Source organism: Callithrix jacchus, chromosome 7, assembly GCF_049354715.1.
Source record: "Callithrix jacchus isolate 240 chromosome 7, calJac240_pri, whole genome shotgun sequence".
Taxonomy (NCBI): domain Eukaryota; kingdom Metazoa; phylum Chordata; class Mammalia; order Primates; family Cebidae; genus Callithrix; species Callithrix jacchus.
Window position 1 is genome coordinate 107,384,803 of NC_133508.1, and position 20,174 is coordinate 107,404,976.

Below are 20,174 nucleotides of genomic sequence, written 5' to 3' on the forward strand. Positions count from 1 at the left end.
CCATTTGATTATGACAACTTCCACACCATTACACAGTACTGATTCTCTGGAGCAATTTTGCTGATACTATCATATTCATTACGTTTTCTAATTTATTTATTTGGAAAATGTGCACCAAATGCCTGTTGTGTACAAAGTATAGTGCCAAGCAATGTAAACAATGCAATATGAATGTAACCAAGTTCCTGCCTTTATACAGTCCTGGAAACAGATACACCCAAATTACACAAGCAGGAACCAAAGCAGGAAGAGAGACAAAAAGAACTCAATATCAAACATTTGATAAAATGAACCCCAGCCTGTCATTTAAGAGCAAGCTCTTTACCAAAATAGAGACGAACCTGGCTACAAAGAGCCCCCTGAAAATTAAGGATTGATTTTGCAGTTATTCTTTTTGTGGCAAAAGTAAAAGGAATGTGGCTTGTTGGGAAATTGGCTTGCAATCAAGGTAGGAAATTCATTTGTTGGAGATGATCATTTGACATATTTGATAAAAAGAAAAGCATTCAAAAATCAGAGCAGATAGATGAATTTATTCAGATTTACTGTTTATTATCACTTCCATACCTGAGTTTCTTTTCAAATAATTCAGTCCTCAGTTGATTCTATTCTATCTTGCCATATCTTTGATGAGCCTTAATTCATGAGAAATTCAAGCTGCAATACATGTGTGTACTTAACATAGAAGAGAAATTCTTATTTATGTTTTGTCGGCAATGGTTTTTTTAAATACTAGAATAAAACTTATTAAGACTTCCAAACTTTCTCACATTTACAAAAGCAATGTAAATTTTTCATGCGAACTCTCTAAGAACTGAAAGTCTATAATTCAAGTTTTTGAAAAAAAGGTTTTTTTCAATGGCTTGGCATAGAGTCATTGATTATGGAGTATACTCAGCCCTAAATATATCCCAATAATTAATGAGAGTACTCTTATCAGATTAAAATTTGAAATAAGAATTCTAGTTAGTTAATGTGAAGCACAATTATGATTATCTGAGATTCCTCCTCTGTCTCATAATCCCTGGCAATCAGGATTGAACACCATGAAGGCTTGCTCGTACAGCACTAATTTGGTTGCTGCATTATTTAGTTTTCCCTCATTCTAAGAGATAAAGGCATTCAAAGTCCAAGATACGAATGTAAGCCCTTTCTCCTTTGCTGCTTTTCCCAACACATAACTTACCATTTAGCAAAACATTTACCAGAAGGTAATCAAACATAAATCCAGGAAAGGAGAGAGGAAGTTCAGAAACAAAGTGTGTTTACAATAGATTGATGAGTTATAATTGCAAAGCTCTACTTTTTGTTGGAATCGCAAATACTATTTTCATTAATCCTCAGTCTTTTCATGTCTAAATCATGAAAAGAGACAATTGAAAAACATTTTGTGGCAGAGAAGATAACAAATAAAATTAAAATAAGGAGGGTTATCTTCTGGAAATAACAACTACATTAAAATGTTCCTTCGTACTTTCAAATCAGCTAAAGCTAGAAACTCATTAATTACATATTTTTGAAGCATTAAATTTTCAGAATATCTTTTTCCCTTTTTAGATTGTTTTCTTGGTAACTTCATTTCAACTTAATAAGCCATTTATTTTCTCACTTTTTATTAGGTGGCAGTTTCCTCAAAAATGTACACATTTTATTCAAATCTATAATTGTGTTTATATAAAACATATAGGCAGACAAACGTGGCAATAAATTTTAATTTTTTTTAAATTTAGTATTCTGCAAATCATCTTTTGCATTTGTAGTATGCATATATTAATATGATATGCATACAGGTAAATCATATGCATTTATTTTTTCAAAGCATCATGGGGTTTATACCCCTCAATGAACATTGCATATTACCAGCCTTCATTTCCTCAGCCTCTTCTTCTATTCAAACACACCCCAAAAAACAAACACAAAGGCCGGGTGCGGTGGCTCACACCTGTAATCCCAGCACTTTGGGAGGTCGAGGCGGATGGATCACAAGGTCAAGAGATCGAGACCATCCTGGTCAACATGGTGAAACCCCGTCTCTACTAAAAATACAAAAAATTAGCTGGGCACGGTGGCACGTGCCTGTAGTCCCAGCTACTCAGGAGGCTGAGGCAGGAAAATTGCCTGAAACCAGGAGGCAGAGGTTGCAGTGAGCCAAGATCGCGCCATTGCACTCCAGCCTGGGTAAAAAGAGCGAAACTCCGTCTCAAAAAAAAAAAAAAAAAAACACACAAAACTCCATTAGTTGAAATATTGTGATTCTTGTGGTCTTTATTTTAACTGGAGAAGCCCTATATGAATATGGTAACATAGCTGTTGGATTCCCTGCCTGAACTATCCAAGATGTAAGCCTGATAGCCATATTCATGTTAACAAATACAATGTGAATTCATTTTGCTCTTCTGTCCTAAGAATGAAAGAAATTTCTCTGGAACTGAAATTTATTATATCGTCTCCTTCCCCTCAAACCCCCTTTCCCATTCCCTTTGTCAGTGCCTTTCCCTTCCTATAGGCCTACATAATGCTCTATAATCAAGAAATATCTCAATTACTATTAAAAAGTGAATTAATTTAATGAACCTAAAATATTAATTACAAGCTCACAACATCCAAGGAAACAAATTGTATCAAGATAGAGATTTAACAACTGGCAAAAATTCCTACCTAGCCACTATCTGTATGATTTTGATATTGCATGTAATCTCTCTGATTCTCATGTTTTCAATTTTCAAAATATTAGGGCTAATTAAGCAAGGGAAATAAGTTTTTTTCCTCTGATATTTTCTCTTTTTATTCTTGTGACTTAATAAAAATTACATGTTTTTAATTCAAGAAAGCAAGGTGAAACAATATTAATAGCAGTGAGCCCTTGACGTATATTAACCCATTTAATCATTAATAAGCTTTCTAAAATAACTCTTTCAGTATCCTTCTGATATTTTAAAGCCACTCCCAGGCAGCACCTAGTTGTGATTTTTTTAAACAGGCCTCTTAAGTTTCACCAAAGCTCTGATTTAGATCCAACATATGTCTGGGAACCAGAATTACAGTGACAGTCCTAATGTTCATTTGACTTGGTGATCTAATTTGCCAATCTGCTTATTTCTTTCTGGGAGATCAGCTCTATTTATATGTTTTTAATGATCTCTCATTTATACTGACAAAGCATGAAAACTAAAGGTGTGTGCTTTAAAGGTATATTAAAAGCTAAGTTTTAAAAGGGGTCTTGCTGGCACTGAATCAGAACCTGAACTGTGGTTCTCAACATATTGAAGCCTGGTTTATAAGAAACAGATCCACATTTAAGCTCAGAATTAATCCAGCTCTTTCTTTTTTCTACTTCTTCCTCTGTGTTGCACACACACAGAATAGTATTAATTGGTATCACTAGAAGAGATTTGATTCCCTTGGGTTTCCTATTGCCCTTATAAGCACTCTACCTTGGTCCTTCTTCAGGATGACTCTTTCCCAGATCTCCTCCTGTCTGGGTTCTCTGGAGCCCAGGGTGTCTTATACCCTTCCCTCAATGCAGTGATACCCATGGGAATCTCTTTTACTTCAGCCATCAAGCTAGACACCTTCATCTGGAAGGAAGGATTGGCACTGTTTCACCTTTCCCTACCTCGCTTCAGACAGATTTTCTTAGATATATGGGTCAACAACAAACACTATCTTCCAGTTCTGATATACACTGCCAAGACTGCAACCCCATCCTGTTTCCCTAGTTACATTTCCCTTCTTTCACAATGCTCCCTTTGAAACTCATTTCCTGCTAACTCTCTCAGCATTCCATCTGTTAATACTAAGCCGCAATAAAACCCAGCCTCCATTGCTGATGCTGCCACTTTGACCTCCTTCCTGACTCCACACTCTGATTTCCAAATATGTGATGAACGGTTCCCTTGCATGTGTTAGTACCACAAACTCCATTGTCTTCCTATCTTAAGTCTGCTATTCCTCCAGGTTTCCATTTTCAGTTAATGGTATCACAACTTGATTATTGGATTTTTTTCTTACACCGTGTCTAATCAGTTACCAAAGTTAAAGATCCTGCCTACTAACAGTTTCATTCTTTTTAATCTATTTCCTCTCAAGTCTCCTAGCATTGCCCTAGCAAATAAGCTAACTTCCTACTTTTTTTCTACTTTCCAGAAAGCTCACCTATGGCCACAACAAGCAAATTAAGCCAGAGTTGAAACTATAATAAAAATGGAGATTCAGCATTTCCTTAAATTTTTAATTTAGGATTAAATGTTCTTTCTATCAATATTTTTTAGAATAAGTTAAATTAAACTTGATGAAATAGATATTTTTTGAATATTTTTAGAATAAGTTAAATTAAACCTGGCTAAATCTAAATGGGAATCACAGCTTGGCGACCTCCGTAAAGAACAGAATTATGTTTGGAGGTGATATAGCAACAGCTTTTTTAAGGGAAAAATGTTCATTATTTTATCATGGCCAGTGAAATGTCAGCTCAAATCACATGACATGATTGTGGTCGTATTATTTAGGTGAAGTAATGTGAGAAATAAGAAGAAGGAAGGAGTATTATAGTATCAAGTGATTCAGCACTAGCCCTTTCCCTGGTTGTTTGACCTCAGACAAGTTGTTTGATCTCTTTAAAATTAAGGTCTTTCATTTATAAAAATGACAGGATTAGTCTAAACCAGGAGTTTTAACACTGGGCCTTCATGGGCACAGTGGGGTGGGAAGGTATTGGCAACTAAGCTGGTTCTCTGGATGCAATCTTTCTTCCACCTTTCTCCCTTTCTCTGTCTCTCTCTCAAAAAGATCTGTTTAAATGTTCTACATATTGGGCTATCTCTCTTTTTAAGAAAAGGTTTTTTGAGCTAATGCCTTGTTTAAAAAAAAACAGCTCCTCTACATAAGTTTATTTTTATGGTTGCTTCCCACGCTAAAGCCTATGGTCTCAATTCATAGGTTTTTGTTTTTTATTTCTTAGAAAAATGATTCCACACATATACCATTTTAGAACGCTTTACTCTGCACATACTGTTACAGAATTTATCTGAAAAAAAGACAACTGTTCACATACTGAGGACTGGAGGAGACTCTAGGAATGAGACAGCACAAGGACTGTGGTCCTTTGGGAATCACACTTGTCCTATGCCCCGGGGAAACTGCAAAGAGAAGCTGTCCCTCTCTTCTTTGCCCTCCTCTGAGAACTCTAGCACTTTGTTTCCCTCTTCAGATATTAATTCAATTCAGCATACATGTGCCGAGGGCTCATTCAACATAAGACACTTTGTGTTATTTTTAGTTATGTGCATGACTTATTTGCACGTAATGAATGGCCCTCCTGAATGCCGCTTCTTTGATTGGAGACTTCTTGTTTCATCTCTTTCTTACTTCCCAACCCCAGTGCCTAGCACAATGCCTACAGAAGTGAGTACAAAACAGACATTCTTTGATTGAAAAAAATGCCAAAGTAATCACATTGAGAGTAGACTTCTTTGAAGATCTTTCATGATAAAAGTACCACTCAAAATTAACAGCTATGATTGAGTTTCTAAGTTTTATAGCACTTTTGCCCTTAACACTGATATTTTTTAACATTGATACTATGTCAAGTATGATGATGAAGAATATCCCATTCATGGCCTCCAAATCCTAGAAAATTTTTTGTTGCTATAACTGTGAGATATTTAAATTTTGAACAATTCCCTGAAAATTCTCAGTGGATTTTTAAGTCATTGCAATTCTAGGTTTGAGTCTGTATATAGAGAAATCTGAATACTCAGAAAGTCATTGTTATAGTTTGACATTCAAGAACTCCATTATTAAAGTTCAATTTTAATTTCACAATGAAGGTATAACTTCTGGTCAAATTGAAGGCATTAAGGTACGCAGTGCATCCCTCAAAGCTACAGTGGAATTAATATTTATTTCATTCAAGTTCGCTATGTTCCTGATGTCTGAAACAGGTGAAGAGTAGAAAACAGAATGTACCATATGCTGTATTCTTTACTCCCTATCACCAACTGACCAGAAATAACATCAAATGTAACTTCGTTGTCTGATTTTTAGTATAACACAGAGCAAGAAATTTGAGCTGTGTAACACACCCAGAGTTCTACTCAACTACTGTTTTCTGACACTGAAAGAGCCAATGACAACTTTTGTAGGCATTTTCATTTATTAAACGTTGCTTAGGAATGCATTTAAGGTTTCTTTAATTTAAAGCAAATTTGTACTTCTAATTACATGAATTTCCAAGAATTTGTATTCTGTCACCTAGTATTATTTTACTGGCAGATTTACTATGGTTTACAAATGCAATATTTTGGAATCTTCTTTACCACATCATTAGTCAATTAATTCTTAATGAACTAGTGATAATATATAATGTATCAGATAACTTTCATCTAAGTTTTAAAGGTTGTATGGTATTTCTAGAGATATGCTGCTTTAAATTTGAAAAAGCTAAAGTCAGTGAAAGAGTTAAAGAAAGAATTAAATGATTGGTTATTTGTAATATTAATCATATTTTAAGAAAGCATACAAAGAGTAAGTAAAAAAAACAAAGGCAATGTGTGCTCAAAATAAATTGAAAAAGTCAACCAGTGAACTGGCTCTATTACCTCTACTCAGCCAAACTGTCAACTTGACTGACTCTTTTCTCAATCAACTGAGTCTCAAACAGCAAGGAAAACAGTTACATAACTGTCAGTCATTCGGTTGCCAAGATTTATTTCTATCAAGTTTCAATAAGGTTGTATTTTATTTTGCCTTTATGGCAGTGAAGGCTTATGGGATACATTTCTCTCTGTATTAATAATAAAAATCATTCCTATCAAGACAATCTTCAACTTAACGTAGAGAAAATCAAGGACCCACAACACTCACTACAGAGAATAATGTACATTTGTGACATAAATATCACATAATAGACAGATGGGACTCTGAAATTGTAACCTTAGGCTATGTTTAAACTGAGTATCAATTGCTTATATCTATTATTCTTAACCAGAAGGCAGCAGGCATGTCCTCTGTTATTAATGTCAGCGTGTTTTATCCCCAAGGAACACATCCCTTAGGTATATTGGATTGAATTGAGAACCACTGGTATAGATAATAAGTATACTTGCATTTAGCAATAAGGGAAATAAAAAATATTTCTTTAATATAAAAGTGTATAAACCAAGAACTTTCCAGTGAGTCAAAATAAGATTTAAATGTACGATAAGTGTCCAGTCATGTTTGGCATGACTGAAATATTTGGTCATGCTGATGAGTTTATATTAGTGTTTAGAAAATTGTAAGGTAAGGGTCATATGCCATTTCCAAATCACTACAATCAGCCTCTGCAAAAACAAATCGGAACAACAGTGGAACTGAACTAGTATGTCACCAGTACATCTATCTGTTATTTACCAGGGTACCTTTATGATTAGCGCAGTGGCAAAGACATACTGGGTATTTCATAAATATTTGTTGAATCAATAAATTGGGTTGAATCTGGATAATTAGTTACTTCCATAATTGTGATTCCATTGTGAATTATAAAAGCTGATAACTTTTTGTTGCTCAATGCTCCCATGAATTTCATGAATAGAAACAACGATACAGTGATAATGGTTTGCACTGATTGACCTGTTTTATTTGTGTATTTACAGGCAAATGGACACAGTTTTGTACATATGGAACATGAAAAAGCTGTATTACTACTGAAGAGTTTCCAGAACACAGTAGACCTAGTTATTCAACGTGAGCTTACTGTCTAAATATTTTTTATAAATAGTGAAGATACGTCTAGCCAGACCTAATGTTCAAAAATAAATTTATACATAGAAACAAATTTTGCCAATTGCTGGACCAATGGCAAACATTAGTGCCAAATGTATAATACTATATGTTAGCACTGATCATCCTTAACAATGTTAACTCTATAAATATGATGTTCATGTGGTTATGTATTAGTTTTAATTGTCAGCCTCTGGCTGTGCATTGGTGCAGTTTTGTTTCTGTTTTTGTTTTTGTTTTTAATCAAATAAGTTTCTTCTCAAAGTGAATTTCATATAATTTCGGAGCACGGAAGCACACACAAGCTCTTTATGAATTCTGCTCTCCATCAGAAACACTGCCTCAAAGTTGTATATGCCTTTATATAGAAAATACAAATATAAAGAATTGTAATTCCCATGAAATATTTCTAGCACAAGGTATATGTTGGCATATATACAAAAAGAATATAGAGAAAAACAATATTTTCATAAACTAAACATCTCGGATAGAGAAAAAATATATCTTAAAATAAGACTTTACTATATTGAATCTTTTTCAATAAAAATTACATGATAATGCCTTATGAAAGTAACTGTACATATGGTATAAAGTGTTTATATTTGGTTCCATATTCATTTGCTAAATTCTCATAACACAGAGTGAAATATTTCATAAATTAGCCATTTATCTCTGGGACCCGAATAAAAATAGGATGAACTAATTTGTTCAATGCCTTTAGCTAATTACAATACATGCGGCGTTTAGAAACAGACTAAAGGACATTGTAGTTAAGTCTTTTTCACCACAAATTTAAGCAGTGGATGATGGGTGGCAGGAAAGGTATTGCTTTATTTCTTTCAAGTTTATGTTGATTATAAACTGTAGCCCCCGTGATTTCTTTACTTGTAAATGTGGAATTTATTTGTGTGTTGCTTAATCTAATTTGCTACTTTTAAATTATTTAAAATTAGTTTCAGAAATTGATAAAATTTATCATTAAGAAAGACTGCTGTTAGAAAGTAATGGTGGGTAATTTTAAATCCTTGGTATTTAAATATGAAACTTCAAATATAATTTCTCAGAGCTGTGGTTTACCTGTATTATTAATTTAAATGGCTGTTCTTCTGAGCAGAAATAGATAAAATACTTTTTTTTTTTCCAAAAACTGTTTCAAGGTATGTAAAATCCTGAATGCTTTCTCACTGGAGAGAAAGACAAGAATGGTTAATGTAGAATTATTTACTTTTCCATTGAAACTACTTTCCTATATAAATGATCAAAATTTATTTTATAATCCTTCAAAATATTTATCTTTCATATTAGTCATTAGTTTGATTGCAATATTAATTTGAAATTCCAGGATAATTTCCCAGAGTTGTTTGCATGCATTCTCTTTCATAATTTCACATAATTCTTTTGTTATATAATGAATTTACTTTACATGCTAGTGTTTCAAGTATTGTATGAGGATTTTCACAGTAGTATCACTTATCAATGTCACCAAAGCTCTGAGAATAATATTTGTAAGTTAATTGTTTTATGGGGACATTGAAAATATTGTATTTTTGTAGGGCCTATTAAAATGAGTGTCACTTATTAGAAGTACAGTGGTATTTTTTGGCAATAGAATTTGTCACTTGAAGGCAAATAATACTTCACTTTATAGATGATGCACTAATTTTGATGTTGCTTTATGTCAAGGTGACATTATACCATGATTTTATAGGGTTCGATAATTAGCTAATGATTAAATGATTGGCCTATTTAATATGTTTCCCAGAAGTAACTTTTAAATGCATTTTAATTCATTGAGAGTTTCAGGTGAGAAATGTATTTCAGAGCCTAATTTTCTTTGTTGAAAACTCATGTCAAGCCACCATGTCCAGATGTCATAGGATGATCATCATTAATCAAGATAGAGGCCTTTACTAGCCTCATAAGATTACTTAAAGAAAAAACAAACCCATGGCTGTAGTTTGGTGGCAAAGAAACATCTGAAATCATCCCATCAGTTTTTCTTAGTCTTTTATGGGAGGAGAGGGAGAAAAGCCAGATATATACCTGCCCCAAGTCTTTTTCTTATGTCAGGTTTCTGCATCAAACCCAGGGCTTCAGGACATCCTTCTGAGGTACACAGCTGAGAGGATCATGATCCTCATAAACACCTCTTCCACTACTGATGTGACAACATTGTCCTGAGCCACTACTTTAGTACTTCCTGTGCTGCAGTTCAGAAATGAGGAAAAGAGAGAAGGGATCCTTGACCAACTGGAAAAGTTACCTGATATGCCAAAGCACCTCACTGTCAGATGTACTGCCATGTTGCATACTGAGAGCAGGCAGGTCATAATGAAAAGAGGCAGGCCAGGCGCGGTGGCTCACACTTGTAATCCCCGCATTTTGGGAGGCCAAGGCAGGCAGATCACTTGAGGTCAGTTTAAGAGCAGCCTGGCCAACATGGTGAAACACCATCTCTACTAAAAATACAAAAATTAGCTGGGAATGGTGGCAGGCACTTGTAATCCCAGCTATTTGGGAGGCTGAGGCATGAGAATCAATCGCTTGACCCAGGAGACAGAGGTTGCAATGAGCTGAGATCATGCCACTGCACTCCAGCCTCGGCAACAGAGTGAAACTCCATCCCAAAAAAATAAATAAATGTAGAAAAGAGGCAATATTTTTTAGGTCTATGGAATAGAATTACTAAGCACTTGAGGGGGATAAACCTAACAGATTCTATAGGTGATGAAAACCAATTATACATTGATTTTTGATTATTGACTTTTTGCAGTAACTGGTTTTGCTGCCTGAAATTAAAAACTGGTTCATTTTAACAATAAAAAAGAAAAGTCAAGGGCTTGCCTTTAAAAAAAAGAAAAAGAAAAGTCAATAACAACAAAAGGACTGGAATTCATGATGGCTCCAATAGCCTCTGCCTCTTGGTCTTCAATTTTTATTGGACTCTGTCTGCCGAGGAAACTGTTTATTTGTGATGAGTCAGTGAGATCTAATGGAGGAGACGGAGAATGATTAGAGGTGGAAAGAGCAAGTGATGAAAATTACTAGTAGAACTGCTGCAAATTTTGCAAAACAAATAGACATTAGTGGACAATCTTTTTAACTATTTACAAGGCTTGAAATATTTTGTCATAAAAACTCTGCTATGATAACTCCAGCCTTCTGACAATACAATAACCTAAACACACAGAATAACTTCAAAGTACAAGTGCATTTTTGACAAGGAATATTCAAACTCACTATGAAATACAAATATTTACATTACACTGATCTGTTGCTTATTGAAGCCTTATAAAAGATATGTATCTCCATTACTTAGAATTGTATTAGGTTGCTGCAAAAGTAATTGCAGTTTTTACCATTGAAAATAGGGGCAAAAACCGCAATTACTTTTGTACCAACCTAATACAGATGTAAAACCATCTGAATTGTTTCTGGACCTTACCTTGGATCACAACCTTTGAGATGGAAAACAGCTTTAAGGAGAGACTGACAAGCCAATGTTAATTTGCTTTTAATCTTAAAGATGATCGCACACATATCACTAATGTAATTGCTTATTTAAAAATAGGACTGACATATCTTTCAACTGGCGTGAGCTAAAGAGAGAGAGAAGATTCAGAGGGGAGAAAACATGGAAGAAATTAGATTTATATATTCAGATATTAAATGAAAAGTATCTGAATTTGTCAAAATGGTTAGATAAAAAAACATTTTATTTTTAATCATAAAATCTATTTAATATATATTTAATATCTATTAATATTTAAGCTTTCCAATGTAAAGCTTTGGAAAACATAGTGTGCTTGGCACTTTGTCTTTCCATTGTCTCTTAATGCTGTCCTTAATGAATTTCTACCCTTCATTGGCACATAGATCAAATATGTCTGATCAATATATTCTTATCAAGAGACAAGAATACAACATAACCAGGTCAAAAGCCACACTGGTATAGGACTGCCACTCAAAGTCTTTGATAAATGCGATCAAAGAACACGTTTGACTGATTTCTGATATGCTGACCCAACAGCAAGTTTTTTGGCAAACTGGGTCAGTAAAAAGTTATGCAAATAATGAAATCCAATACGTTAAGAAGATGGGTCCTTTATCTGGTATAAAGAAAAGCAGGGTTGAAGTTCTACTGTAGTTCCTTTCACAGAAATGCTAAATCTTACCAAGCTTAATTAAATGCTCAAACTCTGGGTTGGTAATATGTCCTCTCTTCATACTTGTAGCTACCTGGTCTTCTGGGACTTGGGGGAAAATCTCCAGATTAGTGATCACTTGCATGAACATTTTTCCTTAGCAATACAACCACCTTCTTTTAAGAAAAGCATCTTTCCTTGGCCCAGGATATTTCCCATCACCCACCAAAACCATACTCAAAGAATACATTATAGCAAGAAAACAGCGTGTGGGCTGTGGACAAATAGATGTGCACTACGTAAAGCACATGGGTTAGTATTACAGGAGATCCTGAGTGTCAGCTCCATTTTGATCTAAACTATTCAGGGAATGTATATTCCAAGACGCACCACTTGTACAAACTAAGGTAGATGCAATCAAGTTTTCCAGTCATATCCTGAACCTTCTGGGAGCATTTCTGACCTGTCTTCATTGCTGCAGTTGCTGCTGTAGATCCATCCCTCCAACTCCCCCTGTTTTCCGAAGGCAGTGGATGTCTGCTTCTATTCTGCTGAAACAAAGATAAGAGGCCCCCTTCAAGTGATAGCTGTTCCAAGAGCCTTGAGTATCAACAGATAGTTACAGTTCCCAATTTGGGAAGAAATTTCTTGGGTGATCCAGGAACCTGGTGTAGTAACATTAACCAAGGCCCAAAGATGGAGTACTTACAATGTTACTGACAACAGCAAACAAAGCTTGTCTGCAATGGTGAGGGTGGCAATGCCTTTATAAAACTGTTTTCACTTCTGTTTTTAAAACATTGGATTTTGCTGGATTGAGGGACTTTCTCTAAGCCTCTCAGCTGCTTCTTACTGGGACATGTTCCAATCTTCCTTACTTTCAACACTGTCTGCAAGAGAATGGTTTGGAAACACTCCCTGGTAAGGATATAAATTGCCCAGCATCTACTTTGGAGAATTCAGATACTTTTTAAAAACTGAGGAGGAACATCTACTCTAAGTTTTTATTTAAAATACATACAGTTAAAGTATAGGAATATTGAATCCCTTGGATTTTAACCATGTGATTATGTCAATCTTCTCTGAGAACAGTTCTATTGAAAGTAAAGAGAAGAGACCTGAGAAAGGAGACATAATTTACTGATTAACTTCAGAGGCATTTCTTTGGCTGGTAGAGTCCTCCCAGTTGGGTTCTGTGTAGGGCAGCTCATGCTTTTTGTAACACACTGAGCCCTGAGCAATGTAAGAAATGGGCCTGGATTAAGGCATGCAGATATGAGGCTATCTCTGCACAAATTGTCTGCAAAACACTCCTTTTGTGCCTAATTTTGTTATGACAGCACCTCAAAAATTAGAAGGTTGTGAACTTAAGGCAACATTGATGTAAAAATTACATGACTCTTACCAGTCTAATGTTGGGAATACTACAGAGTCCTACCCAAAGACAAGGTCTGGGCCAGATTTCTGCAGCTGAGATTTTCAAACCAGGTCTAATTCTCTCTTCTCCTTAAAAAAAAAAAAAAAAGGAGAGAGAGACTTACAATTCTTTTTTTCATTTATGTTACTTATTTTATTTTATTTATTTATTTTTTGAGACAAAGTCTTGCTCTGTCACCCAGGCTGGAGTAGAATGGCACTATCTCGGCTCACTGCAACCTCCACTTCCTGGGTTCAGGCAATTCTCATGCCTCAGCCTCCTGAGTAGCTGGGATTACAGGTGCATGCCACCAGCCGGGCTAATTTTTTATTTTTAGTAGAGACAGGGTTTCACCATGTTGGCCAGGTTGGTCTCAAACACCTGGCCTCAAACGATCCACCTGCCTCAGCCTCCCAAAGTGCTGGGATTACAGATGTGAGACACTGTGCCCAGCATTTCTTCATTCTTTAAACTAGCATAAATTTCACTGGGTATAGACATTGGTGTTAAAAAACAAGTTAAATGAATCACCCAATCTTTCTCTAGTTTTGAAAGTATATTTTTTCTATCACTGTTGTACAAGTGTATTGCTTGTGCTTATTTTTTCCTTCTTCAAAATAACAGGTTGAGTAAGCAGCCTAATAAACAGCCAAGTATCTTTACATCCAGAGTAAAATATCTTAGTACAGGAACTTTGATTTTCATAGCAAACTCATGTATTTCCTCCACAGGAAAATATTTACTGTAGCAGAATCTCCGAAGCCTAAAGTGCGTTATTTATAAATTCAAAACACTTGGAGACATTTCATTGAAGAATATAACAAAAACATTAAATATGATGATTATAAATGTTGAGATAAATATTTGTTGGGCATCAACTACATATCAGGTACTACAAGGGATATAATGTGATCTCCTCAGCACAGAATCTCAGTCAAGAGGAAAGATAAGAGAAGTTCCAGATCAAAGACAGTACAAGGCAATGTGGTGAGTCCCTCTGTTCCTGCCCTCAACCAATCGTATTGCAAAAGGAAATAGAGTCTTTATCTGGTCAAATCTGTTTTGGTCTGAGCATGGTTTGTTCCATTTGGAGCTGCAGATAGGTCTTCTGCTGGTTCCTGTGACCTTCATACAGCTCACACAGAGTGTCACAATGCCAGGCATGGTGGTTCATGCCTGTAATCCCAGCACTTTGGGAGGCCGAGGCAGGTAGATCACGTGAGGTCAGGAATTCAAGACCAGCCTGGCCAACATGGTGAAGCCCCAACATATTTCATATTCATAAAAACATGAAAAATTAGCCAGGCATGGTGGCACGCGCCTGTAATCCTAGTTACTGGGGAGGGTGAGGCAGGAGAATCGCTTGAACCCAAGAGGTGGAGGTTGCAGTGAGCTGAGATCGTGCCACTGCTCTCCAGCCTGGGTGACAGAGTGAGTCTCTATCTCAAAAAAAAAAAAACGTGTTACGAAAAGTGTGAGCTGGATGAATACTTGCCAGGATTTAGGTCAGCATTTGATAGGCTAGATCTGAAAAGTGTGAATACCTTACTAGACAAGATAAATAGCAACCAGAATCTCTTGAATCTCTGGAAGAGAAGCAAGAATTTTGCCAATCTGTCTGTTCTAAAGACGAAAGGGGATGAAGAATGGTGTCCCTCAACTTGGTCCAGCACTGTGTCTGTATGCTCCTGACATTGTGGGAGAAAGAGATGGAATTCAACTCTTTAAAAGTCATGGGGGGGGTGCTTGAAAAGAGTGTTCTAGGTTCAGTGGCCCCAAAAAGTCCCCCCTATGACCACTGTCAGGGAGTGTGTGCATCCATGCTATCCAATATTAGAATGACCCACTCAGAAATGCAAGGAGTTGAACAATCATTCAGCTGGCTGCATTTCATGTTTATTAACTTTACTTTTTGGGTGAAGAATATTTTCACTGCACACTGCTCAAGTGATCCCATGAAAATGCTGTTTGCATGAGATTGGATCACACATATCCATATATCATAAACACTCTTCCAAGGAATTCTGGTTCTCTGAATCTGGAAATTGGTTTTATTTTCTTCTCCCTATGCATATTCAGTGTTTTAGACACATATAAAACCTTACTTCTCTGAGTATTCACTGTACTTACTTCTCTGAGTATTTCAGCTTTTGTCTACACTATCACTCTATTGGAATGCCTTCCTCTCCCTATTCCCTTTCTAAATTATTAAAAATCATATGCAGCCTTAAGAACCCAGCTCAAATAGCACTAGAACAATGAAACCCTCCCTAACCTTCATGGAAAATAATTTCTGTACTGAGCACTACCATATTAATTTTTTCTTATATTTTTTAGTATCTTTCCCATTCTTCCTGAAGGCATAGCTATTTGGTGTTTGTTTTTCTTATGAACTTTAAGCTTCTCAAGAGAGAGGATCAGACAATACTTAAGAAAGGCCTTCTAGACAGAAGAGCCTCAGGAGAGGTAAAATGGCCAGATGTTTTGTTTACCATATATCCTTAATGCCTGTCATAGTGTCAGAAGCATAGTATAGGTTCTCAATAAATATTTGTGTAATGATAAAGTGGATGGCACATTGTGCACTTTATAAATACTGAATTAAACAGCAAGTTGATGTTCAGTTTGTGTAACCTTAAACTACCAACCTTTCATTTACTCAGTTGACTCACAATTCCCAGTTTTTTTTAAAAAAAATCTCCTTTTTAAATCAATCTTCTTCAGCATTTTTCTAAGATATTTTTCATCTTTTCTGCTGTGTTTCAGCAGCTACATTTAATTTTCCTTTTATGGTGCTCTAAGGACCTTAACACTATCCAAAAAGTAACACTATTCACAAAGTTTAAGAAGTGGCTTTTGTTTATTTAATCGGATTAGATCATATCTATCCTTTTGATTTTCTTTGGTTTTATTTCTCTTCTGAGAAGTCATGCACATTGTGAGTTGGTAGATTACGTTACCTAAGCAATTTTTACAATTCGGAGGTGAAGAAAAAAAGATGTCATGAGAGAGACAGGGCTACAGAACTGTAGCTGGGAGAAAGGGGTCTCCACCCCCAATTTAGTTCTAAATTTTAAACTGTTGCCAAATGCTGCCTGTCCTATTAATAGATAAAAGAATACTCTGTCCACAGGCCTTTGGCCACAGTTGAGCATGACAATGTTTACACACTGCATTTTGGCATCATTTTATGAATAGTTCCCACCCTCTATATCCCCGAAGTGAAGATGTCATATAGTTCAGCCAAAATTCTCAGGCCACTGTAAAAGCTATATAATTGATATGATTAACTATTTACATAGAGCACAGAAAAAATCAGGGTTACCTTGACAAAACCATATTCCCCCTCCCAAACTTTTATAAAGAGAGAATCTGACCTGTTGATCTCAAAGTGGAGAGCATGCTAATTATACTGTCATGAACATTGGCTTCATTAGATCCTTCTCTTGAAGGGACAAAAAATGGAATCCAGCCCCTTAAAAGACAAATGATATCTAAGTGGGAATCTCATGATATCTAAGAGCCCCGGGTTGGGAAGCTCCTAACCACAATCCCTTTATTACCTCATGGGACCTTAATTTCAAGTAAAACATTTCTGTCTTAGCTTTCTCACAAAAATATTTCCCATGTCTTTCTATTTGCGTTTCATAGCAATGTGACTCTAGAATTAAGTGAAATATTCCCAAACATTAAATGTTTTGTCATTGACTCTTTTACTTATACTATTAATATTAATTACCCCTATTCTACCTCTGCTTTTTAATTTCTTTTTATCAGGAGAACTTGGTAACTATCAAGTTAATTATGTCTTCTTTTCATAAAATTTTGGATTTAGAAATATTTAGATAAAGTCATGAGTGTATCTTGAAGGAAACAGCCACCATTGCTGTATTTGATAGCATGATGCCTCAAACTCTCCGGAGGCCCTCTCTTTGGTATCTTATAGGCCAGTAGACACACATTTACACAGGTAAAAGAATGCCAGTGTCACTTTGAGCAAAAATGAATGAAAAATGAACTGGGAAAGTGCAATGTTGAAAGAGTGACTTATCCTAGGATAGTAAGAATATTTTAGAATAGTAAGAGTACTTTAATCAAGTATTTTTAAGGAAGAGTACTTTAGGATGATGAGTGAGTAGGAACAAGAAGAGACTAGGGCTGGGAAAGAGGGAAATTAGTAAGTTATTAAGGAGGAAAGAATGAGAGACAAAAGAAGGGAGAAAGAGGACTGATACAGAGAATCAGAGAGAAACTGGATAAAGGAAATCAGATCCAGGTATACCCTCCAGTCTCTTGGTTCTGGTGAGCATACCCCTTCTTCAGACAGCCCTGAATTTCCTTCCTTTCTCTCTGCTCTCTCTTGACCAGAAGAGTAATTGTTCAGCTCCTCTTGGCTTCTGGCTTCCCTCCTGCTCTTCCAGGTGTCAAAAAAAGAAGTTACAATGAAAAATGAGGTACATATTAGAAATATATTTAGTTTAATTGCTGTTTATTTCTAGAAACTATTTTTCTAATGTCATAGGTAATGTTTTAGTCATGCAACTTCTCAGAACAAGGAAAATCACTAAAAGTCATCTCATTAAAAAAAAAAATTACCAGAGTACTTTTCTTAAATAAAGTCTAATATCAAACAGTGTGGCCATAGGTAAAAGTTATGTGGAGAAAGGAGCAAAATTATTTTCCTATCATAAGACAGAAAAGGACCTCTAGAGGATCTGGTTCATCTATCTTCAGGGAAGAAATAATGCTATCCTTAAATTCCTCCAGAGGATTGGTGAACATTTCCTTCTGTAACCCACACTTATAAAGTAAAAAATTGTGTTTCATGTCAATAAAATCCTCCAGTTTAAGTTACCACGTGCAAGTCTGACAGATACTATCCTCATATTTAGTTGTACACATCCACATATTTTTTTTAAAGAAACGTGTCTGCAGTTCAGAAGAGTCACCACTAGATGGAGACCTCATATCTACATTTTAAATCCCAATCTTGGCAATTCTCTAGCTTGGGTGAGCACAGGCTCTACACAGTCCGGTTTTTGTTGGTGTTGTGGGAATTTTTGTTGTTGTTGTTTTGAGACAGTCTCGCTTTGTTGCCCAGGCTGGAGTGCAGTGACGCGATCTCGGCTCACTGCAACCTCCGCCTCCCGGGTTCGAGCGATTCGTGTGCCTCAGTCTCCCGAGTAGCTGGGACTACAGGCGTGTGTACCACCACACCCAGCTAATTTTTGTACTTTCAGTAAAGACAAGTTTTCTCCATGCTGCCCAAGCGGGTCTTGAACTCCTGGGCTCAATCGATCCGACCGTTGCGACCTCCCAAAGTGCTGGGGCGGCCCTACACAGTCCGTTTTCATGCCCCTTGTGCTGATATAATTATTAAGAACAACCCTTTCCTTGCTCTTTTGAGAAAATTTGAAATAATGCTCTAAATCTACACAATTTAAGACAAAAAAAAAAAAAGCTTTGAGCTTATTTTAAGCAGTTTATATATTTTTTTACTAAACCTCTCAGGTTGTATTAATCACACCAAACCTAATGACACAGAAACCACTCTCTCAGTGAGTCTTGGGTTACTGTATGTTTAGTTTTGATGTTCCTTAATTGTTCAGTTTAATTATTATGCCCGCCAGTTTAATAGTTCTTCTCTAACTTGTGTTTTCCAAATATTTTGCTCCTATCTCCAATTATTTTAGCCACACTTCCTTCAGGTATGCCCAAGTATATGGGAATAGATTTGCCTCAAGTCACTCAAAATTTATTTTGAAAGTTAACTTTCCAAAACATAACCATCAGGAACGGCCGTTAAGTTTGCTCTTAGCCTTCTTTATGTAATTCTAAAACTAGTCCAATCTGAATATGTGTGTATCTGGGTATAGCTTTATTTTCATCTGGCAATAACTAGGCATCTACAATAAACTCCTAATTTGTCATTTTATTTATGTATATAATCGGCATTTCAGATAATCAGATTTCATCTTGAAGTGAATAAGAAATGTATTTCAAAATGTCTCTCATAAAGTGATCACTGGATTCCCAAGATAGTTCACAATCTCCCCAGCCTCTCTCCTTTCAGTGAGAATATCTGGGTATTGAAGGCAGAGAACCCCTGGCAGCCTTCCTGACATGTGTCCTCAAGCTATTTTGGTTCTTAGTCATTTGAAATTCCAGGGCCTCTGATGGCTGGATCATTGCTAAAAAGGCCAAATGTTTTTGTTTACTTCCTCTAAGCTAATTATATCCTCACCCTCACAGCTTAGCCAGCCTCCTGGTCTGGGCTTCTCCTTTGCTAATTCCATCAAAGCCCTACTTATTTATGGGTTTCAGGTGTTCCTCTGCCAACCATTTCATCTTTTTTTTCTTCCAACCAAGAGCAAAGGTAGAGGGAAGACAAGGTGTTCTTTTCCAAAGTGTATGTGAAACCATTTATAGCCTCTGTTGTTTCCCTAAAAAAAAAAAAAAAAAAAAAAAAATTTCCTTCTAGCCACATGATCACAAGATACTAATACAAGGTACTCTTTCTTAGCAAATTCAATTCAACCTTCTTTGGGGGTTAATATTTTATAAGCTCTTTCTGACCTCCAGCCTGCCAATCTCAGTGCACTGTTTTGGGTTTGCTTATCGAGTATTCTTCCTCTCTTTTCACAGAAGTTAAATATCTCCTTAACAAATTTAAATTGTGCGCAACAGTGCCACCCATTTTAAAGCAAATACAGCAGGTGTCCACCATTGTTTTGGATACACCTTTAGAGTTTTTGATTTGCCTAGTTTTCTATTTCATCTTTCTTATTCCTTCTATTTTCCATAACCTTGTAATGATAGGTTTAGTTGTAAAATCCAGAACTAAATACAAT

General features: G+C 35.9%; 1 protein-coding gene and 1 long non-coding RNA gene across 27 annotated transcripts in view; one reads left to right on the top strand and one right to left on the bottom strand.

The window, feature by feature from the left end:
• The window catches only part of LRRC7 (leucine rich repeat containing 7), a 597,290-nt gene extending 586,698 nt beyond the window's left edge, over positions 1–10,592 (top strand). For all 26 annotated transcript variants that reach the window (XM_035251839.3, XM_078332210.1, XM_035251845.3 and 23 more), the window contains one exon: positions 7,635–10,592. In XM_035251839.3, coding sequence (XP_035107730.3) covers positions 7,635–7,742 — 108 coding nt within the window. In that variant the 3' untranslated portion in view covers positions 7,743–10,592. The remainder of the gene's footprint in view (positions 1–7,634) is intronic.
• Positions 10,593–17,521: 6,929 nt separating this feature from the next.
• LOC144577028 (uncharacterized) lies at positions 17,522–19,794 on the bottom strand. The gene is made up of 2 exons (XR_013520175.1): positions 19,568–19,794; positions 17,522–17,732 (listed from the first exon to the last, which is right to left on the bottom strand). It is a non-coding gene; the product is annotated as an uncharacterized LOC144577028 (long non-coding RNA).
• Positions 19,795–20,174: the final 380 nt, after the last annotated feature.